Raw genomic sequence first — 11314 nt, 5'->3', positions numbered from 1 at the left:
AGACAGTCTCTCACTATGTAGCTTTGGCTTGTCTGGAACTCACTATGTAGACCATGCTGTCCATGAATTCAGAGAGACCTCCCTGCTTCTGCTTCCTGCTGCTAAGTTTAAATGATTGTGCTACCAGGTATAGTTGGTTGGTTTATTTTTACAATCAGTTTTCTTGCAATATGGTTTACATATAAAATTGAAATCAATGTCTATTCATATATACATTATAAAATAATCACCAAATTTGAGCTAATTAATATATCTAGTACCACAGAGTCACTCTTTCAGTATATAAAAATTTTATATATATATATATGATGTATATGTGTATGTATATAGTGCGTTCCAGACAAGCCAAAGCTGATATATATATATGTATATATATATGATTCATGTTGTACATTGTATCTGCAGAGTTTATTTATCTTGAATGAACTCATCGAGAAAGTCTCCTTCCCCAGTCTCTGGCAGCCATCAATTTATTCTGCTTCTTTGTTTGACTATTTTTAGATACTTCATTTAAATTAGAATATGTAGTATTTCTAGATCTCAGTTATTCAGTTTAGGATAGTATTCTCTATCTTTGTTCACATTCTTTGAAACGGCGGTTTCCTTCTTTGTGAAGACAGTGGTATCGTATATGATAGGGACCAGCTGTGGTTTGCATCCTCTGCTTATTTCCTCCCTCAGGGCATCCAGGTGCCTGCACATCGAGCTGGAAGGATGAAGCAGAGTCCAGAAGGAGAATGGTCTGCAGGAGTCCTGGCTGGCTGGGGGTAGAGGGGCTTCTCTGAGAAAGGACTTCACTCAGGACTTTAGTGTTTATGAAGGCCTTCTCCAACAATCTTCAGTGAAGCAGCTTGTGTGTATACACTGTATTCTGGGTGACCTTGGAGAGTGGGAAGGAGTTTTCAGAGCGATTGTAAAACCGTTGTCTGGAGCTTAATGTATTATAAATGCCTCATTTGTATGGAGATGTATTCCAGGAATCCCAGGTATATGCTGGGCATGCTGGGAAAGAGGAAGTTGAATTTATTGGTTTGGCAAGGACTATGTGACCTTCCTCAGGTGGAATATTGGGGGACAGGCTACCCAGATAAGGTCGGAGAAGATGAAGCCCTGGTGGAAAAGGGGAGTCCTCCATTTTGCATGGAGCTCAGAGGAGCTATCTAGACATGGTAGACTTTAACCTCAAGTAGCAATGTTTCTCAATAGTGAAGGTCGAAAGGTTTTCACGCGCGCAGCTTGGACAGATCACAGCAGACCAGACAGTTCCACGAGGGAGAGTTTATTAAGAGAATGGGAGAGTGAGAGGAGAGAGAGAGAGGAGTAGAGAGGGAGTAGAGGCTGGCCATTACCACCTGGAGAGAGGGGGAAGTGAAGGGGGGAGGGGAGAGGACAACCTGCAGGAACTGGGTCGAGGGGAACAAGAGACAGAGGAGGGGGCAAGTAGTCCCTTTTATAGTGGGCAGGGCTACCTGCCTGTTGCCAGGTAACTGTGGGGCGGAGCGTACCTGGCTGCTTCCAAGTAACTGTGGAGATGGAGTTTAACAGACTACTAATAAAGGTAGAACTCCATATGACACACAAACACACACAAACATTCATATATGTTCATATGTATACGTAGGTACATTCAATATTTCATGAGTATAGATATTTTGATGTCTTTGTTAACTCTAAAAATATTGTGGAAACAAAGATATTTCATAAGTATCTAGAAGTATGATTGCTGGATTTTATACTAATATTTTATAAAATAATAATAATAATAATAATAATAAGCTATAGAATATTTGCTATTAATTTTATGTTAAGAGGGCCTAGTAACTGATAGACTTGAGGGAACTTGTATAATATTGATGTTTATATCCTCAAAAACTTTGTACAGACTTGCTCTTGAGATTTCAAGCCCCCACACAATTAAGGTGATTCAATAATCCCTTGTCTTCCTGGCCCCTACCCTCACTATCCCTCTGGCTTATGTTGTGTTTGATTTTGATGCTTATACTCTGCCCCACCCAAAATTTTAACTACAGAAAACATAGGAGACAGTTACTCCAATGACACCTCTCCTTTATAAAAACAAAAAGGAGGAATTGTGGGACAAGTGGACCATGCCACTAGACAGAAGAACTGGTAAGGTTGAGTGAGCCCAAACTCTGTGAAACTCAGAACTGAAAATGGTAGTAATGGGGCTGGCTCCCTGCCTACCTCTACCTGCTCTGGAATATGTACCATAACACCCCACTGAGAGGACCATGGCATTCAGTCACCTAGCATAAAAACTTGGAATCCTCAGTGCTAATGAGATATCTAGATAGGTCTTGCGTATTTAGCCAATGAGCTTCGGGCATTCCTTAGGGGGGGGAGGTATGTAATTCCTAGTTCACTTTGAGTGAGCGGTAGGCATTCACAGCCACCATTAAACAAAGAAGTTTTAAACAATCAACGACCATCTTTTCATCAAGACTTGCCACAGTGAGACCTTCATTGTAAAGAGCCATGCCTAAATCTGTCAGAGAAGGCCTTTCCTCTCTCAGCCCCTCAGCATTCTTGACACTCACTTGTAATCAAACCAACCGGGTTCCACCCTTGTCCCTGGCTCTGTCCTTACCTTTCTTCCTGGTGCATGGATCTCTTAAAGGAAAGTGTGGACTGAGGACCCGGTGGTACACCGTGGGTGCCTGGGGACACAGGAGACTGGCAGCCACAGCAATCATCCAAGAATCTACTATTTCCCACTCCTGGAAAACACAGAGGACCCCCATTTCAGACTGTGTTCTGCCTTCCCTGGGCAGCATGCTGACAGCTCTCTAGGTAACCCAGCAGTTGGGCAGACACACAGTCCAGCACCCATAGTGCTGCAGAGGGGTCCAATTTTCTTTCCTTACCAATAACTGGTTAGTATTATCATTTAGCTTTCTCTTGTACCAACTGTCCAACTCTGGAGTAATTTAGTTTGCCAAGGTTGTTAACATGAAGCATGAGCTGTTGATATATGCATGCTATAAACTATGTAAGAAGATTGGGGTGGTTTATAACATAGTAAAATGAACCATGGAATCCGAGTCATGGTTGCTGTTTTGAGACCATGTCACTGGAAATTCTGAAGTCAGAGTTAGCAAGGAGGTGGGAACTTATAAACAAAGATTGGAAAGACGATATCAGCTTCACACATGCACATATTATGGCTTCTGAATATATACAATATAGCATCACTGCCACAGATGCTAAGCCCTGGAGGAGGCTGAAAAGGTCCTCTGGCACTTGACCTGGTGTCACTGGATCATAGCCAAATCCTAGAGCCATGCTCTTTCCAGACCCCTCCACAGTTGCTGCCTTCTGCCATCTGTCACTTACTACAGACCATCAAGGATTCTCAGCTCAGCATTTTCAAGGTCCAAAGTAGTTGGCAGCTGAGTTCAGCACCTAAGGAAAGTGTTACTGTGTAGTGGGTTGGCCTAATGTTGCTTGTATTCTAATGATAATTTGGGGTTCCTAGGACAATAAATGACCCTCTCCCAAGTTAATTGTGATTGGTAAATATGCCAACAGCCAATAGCTGGGGCAAAAGAGACATAGGAGGGGTTGAGGTTTCTGGGGCTGCAGGGAGAGAACCAGGAGGAGGGAAAGAGCAGGAAGAAGCTGCCATGGAAGAAGAACTTACAGGAGAAAGAAGAAGAGCCACCTGGGCTAAGGGCCAAGAGAATGTGGCCCAGAGGGCTGCCCAGTTGGAGTTAAGAGCATCCAGATGGAACATAGTAAATAGTACGTAATAACTTGAGGTTACCAATAGGAAAGTAGATTCTAACAGCATTGCTGTTTCTCAGTGCATGAGGCTCATTTCACTATGTTATAAACCATCCCAATCTTCTTACATGGTTTCGAGCAGTTCCTGACTATGGCACCAGATACTATTTTTAAACACATGGAGTACAAAATCTAACCCACATCTATTTGGAACTCTCAGCTTAGTGATGCATTTAATCAAAGAGAACCAGCCCTTTGACATTTGTGTCTAAGCTACAGGGCTGGCTCTTAGTCCTTGATTCTTAGCCTTTATTCACTTAGCCACTATGGACCTGATGGATGACAGAGCCTGTACATCACAGTCACATGAGTCTAAACACTCTACATGTTAATACATTGAATATTAAATACCACTCAGTTTTTCTTGTGTATGTTTAGGGAGTGTAGTGTGTGGCCTAGAACTCAGCATGTAGGCTATACTGGCTGCTCAGAGAGCCTGCAGGAACTAACCTGTCTCTGTTTCCTAGTGCTGGGATTGCAATCAGTATCATGGCTGGTTTATTTGTGCACTTTGTGGAAACCAAACTCAGATCTTTGAGTTTGCAAAGCAAGCACTTTACCAAGCAAGCTACCCCCCAGCCCATAAGTTTTGCTTTTGTTTACTGTGCTTGTGCATTGTGTTCAGTGTGAACAGCAGAAAGCCACAGTGAAGACCAACATAAGGAGGTTTTCTACTATGTTTTCTTCTAGTTGTTTTATTCTTTTAGTTTAATGGGTTAAATCTTTAGTCCATTTAGAGTTAAACTTTATTAGGTTTGAGAAAGGCCTCCAATTTCACTTTTATATGTATCAATACAGTCCTCCCAGCATCACTGAAGAGATTTTCCATTAAGTATCCTGGTAATCCTATGAGCATCAGTTGGGCATGATATAGGTTTATTCTGAGCTCTCTATTCTGTTTCAACAGTCCATATATCTAGCTTTGAACAAGTACATGTTGTCTTCATTTCTATAACTGTGTAGTGTAATGTGAACTCTAGAATCACCTTCAACTTTCTTCTTTGGGTTCACATTGCTTTGGTGATTCAAGAGTCATTGGGGTTTCAGGCAAGTTTTAGTATTATTGTTTGTAATAATTTGTACCTCGATGTGAGTGATGAATGAAGGAGCCACCTTGACTCTCCAGGGTTACTTTTATTTCAATAATGGAAATTTGTTGAGGAAATTGACAATTAGTAGATCAGGTCATTTTTTAAGTCAATGTTATTTTTAGATAGTAAGAAAACACAGAAAGAAAAACTTTCTTCATGTTCTACTAAGTCTCATGTCTTTATTCATATTTATAAAAATCTAATTCTGGTTTTCAACAATATTATTATAATAGAATGAAAGAAAGTTGTATAATTTTCATAGATTCTGGATGTAGAGTCACTATTTCTTTGCTTTATGAATTTTAAAGTGTTTTTCAGTACATACTTGCTGCTCTGTTAATTCTTACTATGTTGCTGCAAAAGACTGGCCAAGTTACCATGGGGAAAACTTGATTTGACTCACATCTCTGGAAGGTTCTCAGCAATGGATTCAATGTCTTTGTTTTTTCTGCTTTTGTTGGAGTTTTAATGAAACATTATAGCTATTGGCATACTTAGGTGCCACATGCCTCAAATCCTACCACTATAGACACAAGGAAAGTTCCTTTCCTCTCTCTCTCTGCCTCAGTCTCTTTTTTAAAGAGTACCTTTACCATAGGACTTATCCCGAATATCTCCTATGAGGATTATTATCATAACTCTGACCACCTTATAAATTATATTATCATAACTCTGACCACCTTCTAAGTATAAGCTATTATTGCCATGTCTGTTGTCATTTTTATTCCTTTTATTACCTCATATATGTTCCCCAAACAAGCTTCATACAATATCCAACAGTCTAATATAATAGTTGGATATATATGGATATACATAGTCACTATATAACAAAAGAACAATCTTTGATATGAAATCACTATAGTAATATATTGGCTTAAGTGTCATAATATACCCAAACTTTACTTCATTTTCTGTATTTTGCTCCTATACTAACAGTTTATAAATAAATACACAGTAACCTCAGTGGGAAGCCTGGCATGTCCAGCTTATGCAGTCACCAGCTGGGTTGAGGGCTGATGGCCTTGTGTCAAGAGCTAGCTCTCCTCTGCCCACCATACATTGCCAAAAATGTCTTCCTTATTAGTCATCACTGCCTGGGGATGTTCTAGTGATGGTGTTAAGACTCCATGAGATGCAGGTCTGGATTAGGAGCTTCTCCATGTCTCTTTGGTCCACTTTGAAATCTATCAGTAAGGCGTAACTTTGTCCAAAAAAATGTTATGTGAAGTATTTCAAAGACTTTCCAACATGATTAAAGATTGAAGCCTATAATGAAAAGTCACAGCCAGTAAGAGGAGCTTGTAGGTAGGACTAAAATATTAGACAGTAATTGGATCTATAAAAGTATCCACAGAAGGCTTACAGTGCCCCTAATATTATAAGTCTATGATATGGCTACACCTCCAGCAATCTTTGGCATTTATAATAAAGTTGAAGGACAGACCCTAAAAGTAAAAGCAATGGAAAAAGTAAGACTTTTCATGTCACAGTCCTGTGTTGACATAAACAGGGCTAACTCAAAAAAAAAATTACTGGCAATCACAGTCATGTGAACTTAGGTCAGAATTTTTGAATTTGGTAAAGCAATTAGCAAGGATATTTGCGAGCTCAGAACCTGGCTTTCAAATGCTCCACTTGACAGCTAAGATCACAGGCATTTCTCTGTAGACAAATCTGAAAACAATAAAATACAAAGGAGAGCCTGTTATTAATAGAAAACTTTTCTCTAAGAAAACCTGGAACAGCCTAGAAATGAACACGTGCAGGTACCCTGAGGAACAGGCAACAGTACTGACTGTGGTACTCTTTTGCAATGCATTTTATTAGGTGTCATTAGGAATAAAAGGGGCCCCAGTAAAAGGTAGATGAATGAAGGATGGGAGATGGAAGTGGTAGATGATGTGAACCTCAAACAGGGACTAGACCCCTGGGACTGCCCTTTCCTAGGTCTCTGTCAGGATATAACCAGCAACTTCAGCAGGGAAGTAGCCTTCCCTGCAAGCCTCACACCCAAGGGTCTTGTTTCGTCTTCAAGGGGCCACGTCTCTGACAAGGACCTGATCCCAAGCTTTTCAAATAAGAGTTTCAGGATAGACCTGCCTTCTATGATGCCACCCATGACAGACACACTGAAACTTCACGTCCTAGTTATTAATGGCTATTTTTTTTCATATTTTAAGAATGTAATTCAACACTAAGTACGTTTGATTTTTCTGTAGTCCTGAATCTTATTTTTTAAAATACCATATCTGGGTTTTGTTCAGATATTTTTATGATAAATATTCAAAACTAAACGGTGAGCTGGGCATGATGTTGCTACATGTTTGTAGTCTCAGTCCTCTGGAGGCTGAGGCAGAATTGCAATTTCAAAGCCGGAATAAAAGTCATAGTGACTGGATGACTTATTATGTATTTTAGATCTGCCTGGATTACAGAGCAAGCTGCTATCAGAAGAAGTGGTCCTGAACCTTCCTACTGCTGGGACCTTTATATACTTCTTCAGGTTGTGATGACCCCCAACTATAAAATCATTTTATTTTTGCTATGTCTTAACCACAATTTTAGTACTGCTATGGATCTTAATGTAAATATCCGTGTTTCCCAATGATTTTAGGAGATCCCAAGTGAAAGAGTTTTTTGACTCCCAAAGGGATTGTGACTCAGAGGTTAAGAAGGGCTGATGTAAAGAAGATGGAAGGTGGAGGAAGGGAGGGAAGAAAGAAGAAAAGAAAAAAATACAGAAACTGAAAACACTAGCCAATATAGAATTTTATTTTATTCTTTATACAGGATTCCTTCACTGTCCTACAAACAACCCAAAGTCCTGGTGTATCAGCTTTAGCAAACCAACTGGCTTGCCTGTGGCAAAAAGTACAGGGGCTGCATGGAGATACAGACTTGAGAAAATCTAAATTTCAACTCCCTTTTCTAGAGATTTTGAGAGAAAACAGAAGATTTGGATTCTAGTTGCTCTTCTTTTGCTCTATGTGACCAGGTACTCATTTCTCAATGATGAAATGTGACCCTACCAGCGCCAGATGAAGAGTCCTGTGGCAGCAGGTCCTACACCGCTCCTCTGTGTCAGCTGAAATGTGACCCTACCGGCACCAGATGAAGAGTCCTGTGGCAGCAGGTCCTACACTGCTCCTCTGTGTCAGCTGAGTCCCTCTCCTTACGGTGGAGGGCCAGTGACTTGCTACCTGCCCCAGCATCCCAAGAAAATGGGAAAAATGGAAGATTTCTTCTTTACAGAGACAAAGGCAAGGTGAACACCAATGGTCGCATTTGATGAGTACTTTTAGTATATACTACACACTTCTTAGGTCTCACTTCATACCAGCACTGTATTAAGAAAATAGTGTAGTTCAGAAGGACTTTCTTTTCCTGATTCAAATAGTCACCGTTTATACTATTTAATGTCTTTGTGTCAGTTAAATATCTACTTCATTGGACTATGTGTGTGCTTTGAGTGCTTTTAAAAATCCACAGATTGAGTTACAGTGAAATAGTAAAGTCATATAAAAGTTTTCTAAATTTTAAGATGAAGTATTCCACATGGAAAAGGACTTGATGTTAGAATAGTTAGTCACACACAGGGGTGGCTTGTCCAGAGTTAAGTGCTGACGTTCAGGGGCTCTCACTATATTCTTAGGCACTAGAGCAAGCTTACCACATAACTGATGCAACTCAAACAGTTAGATGCCGTCTTTACCCACTTGCTATAGCTGATGGAAATGATGTCCGTGTTCACGTGCCTATTACAACCAGTTCTAACTTTAAATGTCTATGTAGTGAATATCAAATGTTACATGTAAATGCTTAGAAAGTCTCACAGTTGATAGATTATCAAGCTAAGTTCTAAAGACATTAGAATATACTACGTATTTTATATTGCTGATATTGTTTTTGTACATGCTATTATCCCACTAAATATTAGTGCAATTAAGCACAAAATCTTGATTCTATGTTTATATAGTATTGCCAGTTTTCCTTCACTGCCCCCTCCCCTTTACACTCAATCCATTTGACTGTCAGCTTAACTTAAGGGAATCTGTTTTTTTTTTTTTCTTGTATTTTCTACTAAGGGGAAAACATGCAAACAATTTACTTTAAATCTCTGGGTTTTCTTCTTTTTTCTATTTAGAACAGTACTGATTCAGATGTTCTTTTGAGTTCAAACAGTAACATTTACACCTTAGAAAACCCATCTTAATGTGTTTTTCAATTCAGTTTGCAAATATTTTATTGAGAATTTTTCCATCTATGTTCATTAAGAGTATTTTTGGTTTTCATTTTTTGTGATATGTCTTTGTCCAGTTTGGGGTATTGCTTTAGTTTGATTTTTGTTGCTGTGATAACAGAGTCAAAATCAACTTTGGGAAAAGAAAGGATTTATTTGGCTTCCAGTTCCCAGCTCAACACCATCCCTACTTCAGCTCCTCCCAGATGTTCAACAACTTCCTACCCAACCAGCTTCTGAGAGTTGAGCTGGTGTCTCACTAGAAGCTTCACCCCTGTTGGGGTACAAAAATCATCCATCATTTTCAGAGTGGCAATGCCGTATTTCATGTGTGCCCAATACTAAGCCCTATTACACCTTGCAGGACATCTTTATTAGCTGACATCTACTTTTCAACGAGTCTCCAAACAGTTTTCTCCCTCAAATGTCATCATTTTGAATACCACTTAGTGCAATGAAGTGTACCTTCTTAAACTATGGATGTACAGCTGAATGTAACAGTAGCAAAATAAATTGACACTGGTAAAAGGTTTCTGAATGTGTAATAATCAAAAGTCAATTCAAAGGTCAGAATGGAGCAAATGTTATGTCGGGCAACGTGCAGCGCGGGCAGGAGGCTGGCCCCGGTGGCCGGTGCCACGGGCTCCCGGCACAAGCACAGCCTCCCTAACCTGCCTTATGACTATGGCGCGCTGGAGCCGCACATTAATGCGCAGATCATGCAGATGCACCACAGCAAACACCACGCGGCCTACGTGAACAATCTGAACGCCACCGAGGAGAAGTACCACGAGGCGCTGGCCAAGGGAGATGTTACAACTCAGGTTGCCCTTCAGCCTGCACTGAAGTTCAATGGTAGGGGACATATTAATCACACCATCTTCTGGACAAACCTGAGCCCTAAGGGTGGTGGAGAACCCAAAGGAGAGTTGCTGGAGGCTATCAAGCATGACTTTGGGTCTTTTGAGAAGTTTAAGGAGAAACTGACAGCCGTGTCTGTGGGAGTCCAAGGTTCAGGCTGGGGCTGGCTTGGATTCAATAAGGAGCAAGGTCGCTTACAGATTGCTGCCTGCTCTAATCAGGACCTTCTGCAAGGAACAACAGGCCTTATTCCGCTGCTGGGGATTGACGTGTGGGAGCACGCGTACTACCTCTAGTACAAAAACGTCAGGCCTGACTATCTGAAGGCTATTTGGAATGTAATCAACTGGGAGAATGTTACTGAAAGATACACAGCTTGTAAGAAGTAAAGTCTTTTGGCCACGTTGCGTATGCCAGGCCCTTGGCTGTTTTGTAGCAGTGTAGAAAGAACACTGCAGCACTATGACTGAGATGCTGTAATCTTTACTGATGTTTATCCACATATGTGATGAACATAATGTTATGATAATTTCTTATTTTAATTAAATTTACTATTAGTACAACTGTTTGAGAACAGTAAAAAAAAAAAAAAAAAAAAAAAAAAAGGTCAGAATGATTCCAAAGTGTTTCTGGCCGTGATCATATGTGTTGTTTCACCTAACTCCACTGTACTTATTTCTGAACACATAATATGTTCACCTTGCACTGTAACAGTCTTCTATCACTCAGTGCCAAAAGATCCTTCCTAAAACACCCCAACGAAGGCTCTAGATCGTTCTGTATTATAATTATAGATATTTTTGTTGTATAGACAGTGTTTTTTGCTCTTACAGAAAAACATTTAGTTATGATAAGCAAAGGTTATTTATATCCTCCTACATCGTTCTATAGTGTTTAAGTATTCTATTAGTTTATCTTTAAGTTGTGTTAGAATGTTTGGTTTTTCAAGGTTTTCATGTGATTTGTTGACTTGAGTTCTGTAAGAAATAGTTAAGTGAGATTTGTCTTGGGACTAGAGTAGAAAGTCCAACAATTTCTGAAATGCTTTTAAATACCCTTCTGCCATTTTGTATTACATATTTGTGCAAAGTGGCAATCTCAGCATTGATGAGTATAAAATTAGAATACCCATTAGCTCTGAAAAACATTGAAGACATACCATTAAAATATCATCTATTTAGTCAGGATTTAATTTTTTATGTAAAAATAACAAATACATTTCATTAGTACATAATTTCCTCTCATTATAAATAAATAAATAAAATGTGTAAAATAGTTGCCAATTGTTTCCAAATAGATGCTGTTATGATTTATTATC

The 11314-nt window shown here is 39.7% G+C and overlaps 1 protein-coding gene across 3 annotated transcripts; it reads left to right on the top strand.

Moving 5' to 3' along the window:
- Positions 1–9716: 9716 nt before the first annotated feature.
- Positions 9717–10346, top strand: LOC114626417 (superoxide dismutase [Mn], mitochondrial-like). 3 transcript variants are annotated; one of them, XM_028773820.1, is made up of 2 exons: positions 9717–9947; positions 10065–10346. In XM_028773820.1, exons 1-2 carry the CDS (start codon positions 9717–9719, stop codon positions 10290–10292), a joined length of 459 nt encoding a protein of 152 aa, XP_028629653.1. In that variant the 3' UTR covers positions 10293–10346. The 3 variants fall into 3 exon arrangements, with proteins under 3 accessions (XP_028629653.1, XP_028629654.1, XP_028629650.1); XM_028773821.1 differs by having other exon boundaries at positions 9717–10057; positions 10238–10346; XM_028773817.1 differs by having other exon boundaries at positions 9717–10346.
- The last annotated feature ends 968 nt before the right edge of the window (positions 10347–11314 follow it).

The sequence above is a fragment of the Grammomys surdaster genome, unplaced genomic scaffold (assembly GCF_004785775.1).
Source record: "Grammomys surdaster isolate TR1022 unplaced genomic scaffold, NIH_TR_1.0 234, whole genome shotgun sequence".
NCBI classification, from domain to species: domain Eukaryota; kingdom Metazoa; phylum Chordata; class Mammalia; order Rodentia; family Muridae; genus Grammomys; species Grammomys surdaster.
The sequence above is the reverse complement of the archived record's forward strand: the minus strand, read 5'-3'. Positions and strand labels throughout refer to the sequence as shown.

Bases quoted from the DNA above. Each gene is read 5' to 3' on its own strand.
- LOC114626417 (XM_028773817.1), top strand. From the start codon at position 9,717: ATGTTATGTCGGGCAACGTGCAGCGCGGGCAGGAGGCTGGCCCCGGTG.